The 11,958-nt window shown below is 38.5% G+C and overlaps 2 protein-coding genes across 3 annotated transcripts; one reads left to right on the top strand and one right to left on the bottom strand.

The window, feature by feature from the left end:
- Nucleotides 1-556: 556 nt before the first annotated feature.
- LOC135945890 (heparan-alpha-glucosaminide N-acetyltransferase-like) lies at nt 557-3,908 on the bottom strand. 2 transcript variants are annotated; one of them, XM_065493827.1, is made up of 12 exons: nt 3,680-3,908; nt 3,177-3,355; nt 3,002-3,117; nt 2,843-2,946; nt 2,658-2,785; nt 2,498-2,604; nt 2,164-2,447; nt 1,744-1,948; nt 1,527-1,690; nt 1,233-1,357; nt 995-1,178; nt 557-939 (listed from the first exon to the last, which is right to left on the bottom strand). In XM_065493827.1, the coding sequence occupies exons 2-12, from the start codon at nt 3,345-3,347 to the stop codon at nt 761-763; spliced, it is 1,767 nt and encodes a 588-aa protein (XP_065349899.1). In that variant the 5' UTR covers nt 3,348-3,355; nt 3,680-3,908; the 3' UTR covers nt 557-760. The 2 variants fall into 2 exon arrangements, with proteins under 2 accessions (XP_065349899.1, XP_065349901.1); XM_065493829.1 differs by having other exon boundaries at nt 3,687-3,908.
- A 439-nt stretch (nt 3,909-4,347) lies between these two features.
- Nucleotides 4,348-10,405, top strand: LOC135945892 (ileal sodium/bile acid cotransporter-like). The gene is made up of 7 exons (XM_065493834.1): nt 4,348-4,528; nt 6,951-7,157; nt 7,605-7,950; nt 8,412-8,586; nt 8,776-9,038; nt 9,097-9,283; nt 9,703-10,405. Exons 2-7 carry the CDS (start codon nt 6,952-6,954, stop codon nt 9,879-9,881), a joined length of 1,356 nt encoding a protein of 451 aa, XP_065349906.1. The 5' UTR covers nt 4,348-4,528; nt 6,951; the 3' UTR covers nt 9,882-10,405.
- The last annotated feature ends 1,553 nt before the right edge of the window (nt 10,406-11,958 follow it).

Genomic DNA, 11,958 nt, shown 5'->3' with positions numbered 1-11,958 from the left:
TGGGATATAATGATTCTGGCTGCTCTATGTTCCAAAGATGGCAAAAGGTGGTAAATTCAGTGGGCTTTTTTCCATTTATTGGCAACACAATGTTGAAAAGGGTTAATCGATTTGAATGAAACTTGTCATGTTGATTTCTCTAGGACGATGATCAACCGAAAGTATTTAATTTTTCCGAAATTCAAAAATTGCATTACTGATAGGGGCACAAAGATAAGAATTAAAAACACCACCTGCTATATAAGTTTGAATATCTTGGCTTCCAGAAAAGTGCAAAAGGAACTAACTTAACGCCATTTGAAAGTTAATTAAATGATCAACAAAGCGGCAGAAAGAGTTACACTCAACTAAGTTGAGAAAACGCGTTATTGTGTTCCGTAATTTTTGGCAGGTATTTATGAAAATTGCAATAATTTTTCCAGCTTTTGAATTCACTGTTAGTTTTCTTCAAACTTTTAATTCTTCGAAGTTTCCGAATTAAATAAAGTAAAAAAATGAAGCATAATTTAATTTTTAATCAAATGAATTAGGAATTGTGAAATTGGAGTCAAAGAAACTCAGTTCCTAAGTGCATTATATTTAAATTCTCTTTGACTATACATAATGATATGGAAAATAAAGACGTGATTAATGAAATTCAGTCAAACAGCCTGGTAATATCATGAACAAGGTCTGCAGCTAATTGTAACGAGTTATCAAATTATCCTCACCAAGCATGTGCATTGAACATTGCAAGTAATATCGTGATAATTGGAGTACTTTAAACAGTAAAAAAGAAGTTGTTTCTGAACCAAAAATAGGATACAATAACCCACAATGACGCTGCCCAGGCATCCATGAATAACACTTCCATATGAGAATTCCCTAGCGGCTGCCAGCGCCAAGGCAACATATTTCCAGTGAATCCATGCAAGATGTACACAAGCAGCGAATTCATTCCTAAAATTCGAATCACATGAGATACAGGTATAAAAGCCATCAAATTTTATCTAACCTGTAAAATAGAACGGACTGCCACTCCAGACGTGCTTCACGTCTACGATGAAATAGAGGAAGGACAGCAAGAAGAAGTCCAGGCAAGAGTTGACAAGCACAAAGCTGAGTGAAAAAAGGTTCTTGTTGACTGGAATCACGCCAAATTCTTTGGAAAAGTTGCATAGGATGCCTCCAATCAATCCCTGCGAGAGAATGATAATTTATCAACAGCCTTTTTCTATTATTGTAGAACCTACCGCTATACCACCCCAGACAATCCACCGCAGGATTCGTGACCATGGATTAGAGTAGGTCAGCATTATTCGACCGGCTTGGACCCCGAGGTAGACAAGGAGGACAGCGGTCAGGTTTCCAATCAGACCTGCGAAAAAAATTTGTGTTAAAAATAATACTAAATTTCCAGCTACAATTATGCAATTTGTTAAAGTTAGAATCTTTTTCTAAAGTTATGAAATCGAGACTTTCAAACCAATTAGCTGTCACTAGATTCTTTAATTTCAAAATTTTTGGCTCAAAAAAGAAAACAATACCTTCCGGGTCAAATGGAACTTCTGTGTAGTAAAACTTCCTGACAGTGGGGTGTTGGTAGAGGTGATTTGGCCCAAAGAGGACTCGGTCGATGTATCCTGCAGCACCACCGGTGCAGTTTTTGTAGTTTCCCTGGTCTTGTATTCCGCCAGGACCCAGGTAACCGCTGAATTAAGATTTAAGTCAGTGATATTAATTAGCAGTGAAGTTTCATCTCACGTTGGGCAATCAGGCACAGGAAGGGCGAACGTCAAGGCCGAATGAATGACGATCAAGATGAGGATTAAAATCCACTGCAACCAGCCGTCAGCCACATCCTGCAGCCACGCCAGTCTATGCGGCTGCTGGCAACTTTGCAGCTTCATGCGAAACGCCTCCATCACGGACACAATTATGTACGCAACTCCTAGCCGCTGAAGTACACCTTAAATTATTCACAAAAAATTGTTTGAAATATATTTTTTTTAAAATTATCAATTTTCAATTAAATCCTAAACTTAGCGTTTCCGTTTGAGAGACTCGAGGAAAATTCAAACAATCGAGGTGTCTACTGAAGTAATATTATTAAATATATTTTCTAATTCAAATAGTAAAAATACCGGTTAGTACTAATTTTTATGAATTAGGAAATCAAATTACCAGGAATTCTGAGGGTGGCAAAGTTGTTGTTGCCATTGGAGTTGAGCATTAGTCCAATGAGGATAAGTTTCAAGCCTCGCTGGATACACCGCAGTGCCAGTTTCTTTCTCGTGACGCCGCTGCGCAGTTGCGATCTCATGGACAGCGCCATGCTCAGCCCCATGATCCACATGAAGGAGGGAAACACCACATCCGCGATTGTCATGCCGTTCCAGGTGGCGTGCTCAAAAATCGGGTACTTTCCACCGCCATAGTTAACGAAAATCATCAGCACTATACAGAGCCTGAAGAGGAGCGTTTAAAAAGGTTTGAAGGATTTTCAAACTGCTCTCACCCTCGGAACACGTCCAAAGATTTTACCCTGGAATTCTGCTTCTGCACTGCTTGCTGCATTATGGTCCTCACGGACGCGTCGACAAATGTGCTTGGACTGCCCAAATCCTTTAAGTTTGACAAACATTACAATAGGAATTTGAATAATTTAAGTAAATTACATTTTCAATCTCACTGACTGAATCCTCCTTTGACACCATTCGCTGGTACCAGTTAGTGTTTGAAATATGTTGAAGACCAATCCAGCCCAGTTGTAGGACCAGCAAGGAGAGCAGCACATAAATGATTCCTGGATGAAAACGGCTGTTCATTTCCAAAGTGCTAGGGATAATTTCTCAAAACAAACCGATCAAAGAATCATCAGGATCCTGGACTGTGACCAAACGACCACAGGAGGTTTCTGTGCAGTTGACATCATAAACGCCCCTTTCGCCGAGCTTTCCCTCAAATCTGCCCAACACAAAGGAGTTGAGCTGAAATGTCGGATTAAAATAAAACTACTCGCCTGTGCAAAACCTGAGTGTCGGAATTCCGGATTTCGAATAATACTGGATAAGCTGACGTGATGAGAATGGGAACACTCGTGTTTGGTGCGATGCTTGTCCATTCTATTAAATCACACTGAAATTTAAAAATAACACCGTCATTGTTTGGTAATTAATTTACAACGCGAGTATTACGTTCACACACTGGAGCGATTGGCCCACAAAGTGAAGTGCGTCTTCTGCCGTGGAGCTGATGAAGAGACACGCTTCGCTAAAGCTCAAGTCTGATATTGAGCTCAGGTTACACCTCTTGCCATTGACTTCAAATATTCGAGGCCACCGAGGAGAGAAAGACAAATCACTCATCTTCAATCCTGCCATGAAAACATAGTTAGTTAGTCATAGTTTGAAAACAACGGAAAACAAGGTTTTAGATTAGATCACGTGATGTTTACTGTGTGGGATACTCAAAAATTAATTTGATAACAACACTATATCATACTTTATTATGCAATTTACCATCAGTTTTATTTCATCCTAAATGCAAAAGAAAGTGCCTCAAGATTTTCCTGGCAATTATGTATTTTGATTTAGAAGATTATTATTATCTAGAACTTATTTTTCGTGTCTTAATAGTGAGTTTAATTATTTTAATCTATGGGAATTTAGCGAAATTGTGTTAATTGAACAAAACTTACCACTTACAGGATGACATTCACCGCCTAGAAAAAATAATCTCCTGATGATCGGTGGCAAAGAGTGACTCCATTCGCCCTCCACCGCAAATGCCGCAAAATCATTCGTGAGACCAACGAGAAACAATGCCAACTAATTGCGGATTTTCCTCATCCAAGTGCCTGTTACTGACTGGTGCCTCTCCATCAGCTGTGCAGTGCGCAGTGCAAAAATCAGCCAGTAGTACAAAACTCTGTTTTGATTCATCCTCTTTTTCTGAAGATGAGTCACTCACTGGCGACACCGGTTATGTATTGATGAGCGCGAAAGTCTGGCTCCACGCCAAAATCAGTGGAATAATATTTTTATTAGCTAGATACTTGATAATATATGTGAAAGCATTAAGCTCTAAAAATTCGGCCACTTAAGCTGATTGAAGTTCTACTTAAATTAGAAAACTGTGGCATTGTTTTCGAGCACCATTATTTGATGACCATTTTCTTCAGTTAAAATTTTTGTGGTACACATACACATAGTACTCTACCGGTATTTACCTGCCAGCAACAGTAAAAATGTCCATTTTCACCGTACACAACTGCTTCCTCAACGCCTCATATTGAGTGAAAAATGAACTATGCCGCAAGGTCAGGGTGGGTGGGGAGCCAGACCAGAGGCAGAGCCGAGCCGAGAGAGAGAGAGAGAGAAAGAAAACAGAAATCATCAGGCTGGTCGGAGCAGAGTAAACGTGCCAACCACGATTTTCCTCCTCTAATCGTCCTTCCCGTTTAGCGGACTTACAGAAGGGAAAATGCAAGAAGGCTAGGCCGCCAGCGTATTTCAAGTCTGTGACCGAAAAACATTCCAGCCGCCAGGTGAGACCGCATTTCTGTAACCTTTTTGGTCCAGCCTCCTTTGCAACTTTCTATTTTGGATCTAAAAATGAGAGCACGATGAGTGCAAATATTATTGCGCTTGGTTTTGCTTTCGAAAATTGTAGCAAAGTGCAGCTACACTCGCTTAGACACACTCACTCGGCCTACATACATAATATGACTTTTGCCCCCAGGTGAATTGTTTTCCACACACATTAATTTTCTCTTCAACGCGGATGCGGATGCACGCCTCGAAACACCGCATTTCTTAATGTTATTTTCAACTTGGCTGGCTGCATTGATTATTTGTTCTGTTTCCTCGAAAATCGCTTTGGCCAGGACAGGACGCAGGATCGCGTGATGATTTCGGCAGAGTGAAATGTCTCAGAAAATTTTTTAATTCCTTTATTATGATTCAGTTACATAATCGGCGTAGCTTTTTTAATCATTTTAATTGAGACAAATTAAAGTCATCGTTAACTTTTATGCACTCTATTAGTTCTGTGTTCAAGCGCGTTAGAGACACGCGTGAATCGATACTCGTTCAATAAGCTAATGGATCACGTGCTCCGTGTCGGTTTGCGTTTTGGCACCGCGTCTCCTCCGTGACTGTGAAATTATGCAACTTTTTCCTCCTGTGGCAACAGAATGCACAATAATTTATTCCACAACGACGGGAAACCCTTAAAAACGCGGCAGGAAACACGAAACCCCCATAGGAAAACTGAGTCCGAGCCGAGATAATATTTAAACTTGCGCTGGGTAAAAGGAAAGGGTAACAAGGTTTGCTATTTTCCTTCCACGGCGTCAACAACAATGAAAGACTCGTGATCTCTGGTTTCACCTCACCTTCCTGCCTCTGCAACGATGCCTTTTCAGATTATTTGCCTCGTGTTTGCTTCTTTATCAGCGCAGCTGGCCCCAGTTCAAACATATCTGCATGTTGAGGTCGGCCGCAATGTAAGCTGCAATTTTCTCACTGGTGTGGAGAAAAACAATTATTAAAATAGAGCAGGTGCGGTGTTTTTGATTAAAAAAACTTTATGCGTGCTCAGCATGCTTCTTAATACATAGATTTAAAGAAAAATCAGTGTTCCACAATAGCCTGTTAATGATTTGATTGATTCGTGCTGTCTTCAAAAATGCCTAGAATTTGTTTTTTATATCTTTGGTCAGCTCGTTGATAGGATAGTGCTTTTTTTGCTCCCTAGCTGTCACCCTCTTCGTGCTCACTTTTCCCTCTTTGTTCCACTTAAGTGGATGTGTACTAGAAAATTCTGAAAAATATTATTTTCATCTTTACCTTAATTAGTATTCTGAAGATTGGAAACGAGCTAATAAATTTTCCCAGGTTGCCGTTTAAATGTATGAGAAAATCGGCTACAAACTTTTCATGCTTAAGTGGCGAGCTCTGTTTCATGATTTTTTTTATTCCGAAGGGAAATTTACCGCATTATTTGCACACCATTAGATAGACCACGACGAGAGGAATCGAAATCATTAACAAACCGTTAAATTTCTCCACAAATTCGGCAAATTCGGAAATTTAACTGTTGCTTGATGGTTCTAATAGTGGGTTGAAACAAACGAGCGGTTGATGGTTAATTTTAATCACTAATGCTTTACTTCTTATCACCAAAATTATAATTTATGGCTATTGACGGATCACGGATAAGCATATAAAACCCCCTTAAGTTAGCGGATTTTCGGATTTCATGTAAATCAAAATTGCGTTTTCCAAAAATTCTCGTTGGCTAATAACAAATAACAAACGCATATTATTTTTTAATATTAAGAGTTTACGCGTCGCTTTAATATCACAGTATTTGTCCTTGGCAATAACGTCGTGTTATCTCTTCGTTTTGCGGCGTTTGCAATAGCGTTGTCATAATCATCGTCTGTAAATACGAATAGTATGCCGATATATCATGTTGCAATCACAAGTTAATCAGAAGCAATATTTTCTCATTTCATAAACCATTATCAAATCAAACGCAAAAATAGCTTCTGATTTTATTGCGATAATCGCATGCCTTTTGCTCTTTATATTTGCATTAAAAAACTGAAAAGATATGCTATTTATTGTTATCTCGGATTTATTTTTAGGCATATTTATTCATTTTTCATTCTGTTATCAGGCAGATAAAGACACTTCTTCTTGGACCAACACTAAAATTAAGTATTTAGAAAAAATAGAAACTCACAATGTGGATTTCTTGATGAAAAAACAGAAAGGAGGAAAAAATTGAAACAGCCTCATAAAATGAGTTTTAAAATCATCAAAGCAAGATTTTACCTTTGAACTTCAAAATCACAAATCAAAGGCTATAGTTAATAGTATGTTTTACAACCTTATCTTTTAATCCATCTTGTCCCAAGTATGTATTGATTGAAATAAATAGAAGATTTTCAATATTTCCAGGATGAAGTCAGTTGCGATTTTCGCTCTGTTGGCGTTGGCGTTTGTGCGGAGCGAGACGACGATGAAGGTCACCTTTGACCCCAGCAGCGTAAAACAACTGAGGGAGCTGTCCAGCACAATTGTCACAGTTTGGGCAAACGAGTCGTTTAATGACGTCTCCGTCTACGCCAAAGCAACCGCCCCGGACGTTGTTGAACTCTCAACTGAGTAAGATTTGCGCTTGTTACCTCATAAAGAATAATAACCTCCGGGCCTTTATTAAACCCACTGTCTTTCGTAAGCCAGTTGCACTGTAAAATTTTTCATTAGTGACCATAAAGTTTATTTTGGCAGTGCCAAATGTTATCTGTAAAAATGTGTGAATTATAATTTACCGAGTTATCTTACTTGAAGATGGTTTTTTATTTTAACAACTGACTTGATATTTTTGCGATAAACTTTAATACTCTGTCGTTAAATGATAACTCAGCCCGAAAACTTGAATAAACAGGAATTAATTGTAGATTTTTGTTGCATCACGATAGTGAAAAAAAAACTATTCCTCTTTATATAATTTTTCCTGTTGTCCCTGTTTAAAAAAAATGGCTAAATTGTTATTGCAAAATTCAAAATGATACTCTCTCCTAAGCCACGTCCATTATTTATTGTTTGTAGCGAAATCCTGTTTTTGCCGAGCAACGAAAATAACTCCAGATTCAAAGCCAACTTCAGCATCTACGGCACATTCCTTGGAACCTGCAATGTCTTCCTGGTTGCTGTGCCCAAGGAGGCCAACGCGTCTGCTGAGGCACCGATTGAAAAGAGCCTAATCCTACCTGTCTCGGTTATCCGAACGAAAAGACTCGTCGACAAGATTTTCATCATCACAGTGCCTATTCTGGTGTCGTTGATTTACATCAACTTTGGCTGCGCCCTCAACTGGACCGTGGTCAAGAACACCCTCAAGAGGCCCATTGGACCTGCCATCGGCTTTGTCTCGCAGTTCCTCTTCATGCCTCTGGTAAGATAAGTTCAGTGAGTTATTGAAGAAAAATTCTAATATCAGATATATGAGTCAAAATAGCAATTTTTCATAAAGAAGTATAGATGGACAGCAAAAAATAACTTGAAAATGCTTATTGTCAGCCTACAAAAGTATGATCTTTTTACTAAAATAATCCATAAAGCAATCATGAAAATGCTCCTATTTTGGCTAGCTCAATTTATTGAATAGTAATGACATTTTTTTATTCCTTTTTAAACCTTTCAAGTTGTTTGCTGAAACAACAGATAACAATTTTGCTGTGTTATTCTGGTAACTAGGACTTAGCGTTTTGTTTAATCAAATTAAGCCAGCGATGAATAAGGAAAGTAATTATTAATTATTGGTGTTTATTATTTATTAACTTAATTAATTTGAAAAATCTTTTTTCCTTTACTTATAGTCAAATCAATTTTCACGTCTCATACTTTCGTTTTCAGATAAGTTTTGGCATTGGCAGACTTCTTTTCCCGGATCAGCCTGCCCTGCAGCTTGGTCTTTTCTTCACTGGCTGCTCGCCAGGTGGTGGCGCCAGCAACATCTGGACAGTAGCTCTCAACGGCAACCTTGACCTCTCTATCACAATGACAGCCATCAGTACTTTTGCCAGCTTTGGTGCGTCTTTATTCCTCTTTTGACTTAATTCTAGTTATACTGGTATTTATTCCATCAGCTATCAGGTTACAAAGCCTGTACAGAATAATTTTGAAGAAATTTGATTCATGCTTTAAAATTATTTTGCATTTTATTGAGAAAAAAAGTTATCCATCCCGAAAATTCCATTTTTTTCTTGCCTTATTGTAGCCATGATTCCGTTCTGGGTGTTCACCCTTGGCCACATCATTTTTGAGGACGCCAACCTTGGAGTCCCGTACAACAAAATCGCGACAATTGCAGCCGGCCTGCTTGTGCCTCTGATTATCGGAACTTTGATCCAGTTCCACCTACCCAGAGTCTCTAAGTTTCTGGTCAAGATTCTCAAGCCGTTTGCCGTCCTTCTCATCATCTTCATCATTGTTTTCGCCACCATCACGAATCTCCACCTTTTTAGGTTCATGAACTGGAAGGTGAGTTCTTGTTCAATCGATTTTTTGGAAAATCTGATATGAGATTATTTTGTATTAGGTGTTTGTCGGCGGCATTTGTGTTCCATGGCTCGGCTACGTGTTCGGAGCTTTGGTTGCCAGGATTCTGCGGCAGAGTGGCTGTGATATCATTGCCATCTCTGTTGAGACTGGAGTTCAAAATACAGGCATTTCTATTTATCTTCTCAAGTTCGCCCTGGAAGCTCCTGAGTCTGATATTGCACAAGGTAAGAAAATACATTTTGTTCAGTCTGTTATTTTTTTGTTTTTGTTCCCATTCAAAAAAAATACTAACTTGCTGCATTACAAAAAAAATGAATTTAAAATTTGCAATCAAGCCAACATTCCCTTTAAATGCAATCAAAAGCTAAAATAATTTGGAGCGTAAAAAATTTCCACATATTTTGGTAACTGAGGATGGAGCATCCTAACAACATGTTGAAAACTCAAAATTGTATAACACAAAATTAAAAAATTACAGAGCATAATTACATAATAATATATCCAATCTCTTGTGGAAACACCCAGATATGATTTTGATATTTTTGTTATTCTGTCAAAAAAATTCCTCGTGAATTAAACCTGGAGGAATTTTTCACGTCTTGCTGTTTGGTGTTGTTGAATTTGTTTTTGCTTTTGCTTACAGTTTGTCCAGTGGCTGTGGCTCTGATGACGCCGATCCCGCTAGCCATCCTCTCGTGCATCTTCAGAATGAGAGACTGCAAGAGAGGAAATCATTTGAAAGGCGCCGAGAAGCTCTCTTCACAGGACGCGGAAACACCGCCAGACACCAACAGTCGCAACACGGACCAGTCTGTTTACTAACCCGCGACCAATGACTTACGTTGTTAAACCAGCGTCTTGACCAAATTTTACGGATTTATTCAAGCAGTGTTGTATTTGTTGTCGCGGCTGCCCAAGAAGGCGTTGTTGCATTGAGCTTTTTTATTAACTCATTGATGTCAACCCCACTGGAATCGAGATCGAAATAACTGCAAGACTGATGATAAACTATGATACACAATAGTTATTTTGATATTAAGAGCCTTGCAATATTTTGGTACTTACACTATTGCAGGAAACCGATTTACAAGGTGCAAATATACTCTTTGTTGACACTTTTCAACCCTTTAAGAGTCGGGTGTTGGTTCTGCTAGTGGTAAATCCTTGATAGGTGTTTTACTCTGTGTAGCTCATCTCAAAACTGTAGTCGAGAAATTAGATGTTTGCCTAAAATGATGTTTCTTGTTGTCTGGCAAAGTAAAGACGTCTGATTTGTACGTCTATTGAGTCTGCTGGTGTTATATTGTGAATCCCAATGAAATATAATTTTATCAATGTTTACTGGATTAATTTTACATTTTATTTCACTGTCATCTACCACAAGGTCAAGAAATTTTATCTCTGATATTATTTCGATACCATTTTAGGATATTTTACACCACAAACATTAATATGTGACTGGTTAACAAAAAGTGAGTAAAAATGATACGTCTTTCTAAATTACAAGAGTCAAGGTTGTGCGATACTAAATTTCCCCTTGAAAATGCGTGACAAGTTGGCAAAATTAAAACTATAATTCTTAATTAAAACATCAAACAAGATCAGAATGCTTCCTTTTCCTTTGACAAATTTTCATAAACTTATTTGCCCTTGATGTTGTGAGGGTCATTGGAAGTGACCCCAGTGGCCCCACAGCAAAAAACATTACTTCAAAATAAATATTTATTTGAAATTCCCTTTTTAATTTCTTAAAAAAATGAGGAAGATCAGAACAGAAAATGAACGAGCAAGATTTGTGATTGTAGCCTATATATACATAGCTGTCAGGGTTTTACCTGACGATATTACGATCAATATTATTTGTAACGAGGCAATCAATTTAAAATATTCGGGCACCCAAAGGGGAGCGTGGAGGGAGAATCTCAGGTTATACAATCACCCCTCACGGAGGGGAGCGCTCGCACACACACACACACACACACACACCCGCGATGTCTCTCTCTTCTCCTGCTGGCGGCGGACCGGTCAAGTCGGGCGCCACCTCTCTAGTTCTCTCCCCTTGCTCATCCCTTGGGTAGCCGCAGTGTAATACTCTCATCGCATCCGACATCAATAAACCGCCATAGGTATGGATCTCAAACCACCGACCCTGCTTTCCTTTATCGACTGGCTAAATACGCACTCAAACCCTTTCCGTAGTAATGGCTAAGAGAATAAAGCTCAGAACTCGTGAGGAATCGGCCAAAATTGACAATAGCGGGGGAAACTGCAAAGATTGAAAAGATGTTATGTTGAGCCGGCTGTGCTGTAGATTATAAATATTATTTTAATTGCGTAGCAGCGTAAACTGTCCTGTTTTTTTATTAATTAGAATATTAGAATTTATTGGCTGTTTTATTGAATGTTTCCGGTTTGAACAGGTGACTTTTTCGGTAAATCGCAATACTTGATATTGTGGATTATACTCTCTTAATTAGTTAAAGATTTTTCCCATCGAAACAACAAGTAAGTGTTGCTCTGTCCCGCTGCTAAACTGGCTGATTTTTAGCAGGGTCAGCGATCGTTTTTTATTATTACGATAATTTCAAGAAAATAATGAAAATAACAGAAACAATTTTACATACAAAATTTATACTCAACGGTTACAAGAGGGTTGATAGCGTAGAAAAAAACTGCATGAATACTTGAAGGAATTAGATGAGTTAGAGGAGCTGTCAAAAGACAAAGAAAAACAAGAAAAGCATTCTTCCGAAAAGAACAATGAGAAATCCAATGTTGCACAGCATACGTGGACATGAATATAAAATATACAGTAGACTAGCACGAATGAGAGTAAATTGGGATCTCCTCGCAATTTAAAAAGTGGGAGAAATTCACATATTCATCACAGAACACACAT

The sequence above is a fragment of the Cloeon dipterum genome, chromosome X (assembly GCF_949628265.1).
Source record: "Cloeon dipterum chromosome X, ieCloDipt1.1, whole genome shotgun sequence".
Taxonomy (NCBI): domain Eukaryota; kingdom Metazoa; phylum Arthropoda; class Insecta; order Ephemeroptera; family Baetidae; genus Cloeon; species Cloeon dipterum.
The sequence above is the reverse complement of the archived record's forward strand: the minus strand, read 5'-3'. Positions and strand labels throughout refer to the sequence as shown.

Excerpts from the sequence above, each read along its gene's own strand:
- LOC135945892 (XM_065493834.1), top strand. The coding sequence starts at position 6,952 with ATGAAGTCAGTTGCGATTTTCGCTCTGTTGGCGTTGGCGTTTGTGCGG. Across the intron at positions 7,951-8,411 it reads AGTTCCTCTTCATGCCTCTG|ATAAGTTTTGGCATTGGCAG; the intron begins GTAAGATAAGTT and ends TTTCGTTTTCAG. Across the intron at positions 8,587-8,775 it reads CAGTACTTTTGCCAGCTTTG|CCATGATTCCGTTCTGGGTG; the intron begins GTGCGTCTTTAT and ends GCCTTATTGTAG.
- LOC135945890 (XM_065493827.1), bottom strand. The coding sequence starts at position 3,347 with ATGAGTGATTTGTCTTTCTCTCCTCGGTGGCCTCGAATATTTGAAGTC. Across the intron at positions 2,786-2,842 it reads TCCTGATGATTCTTTGATCG|GAATCATTTATGTGCTGCTC; the intron begins GTTTGTTTTGAG and ends GTTTTCATCCAG. Across the intron at positions 1,691-1,743 it reads CCTGTGCCTGATTGCCCAAC|CGGTTACCTGGGTCCTGGCG; the intron begins GTGAGATGAAAC and ends ATCTTAATTCAG.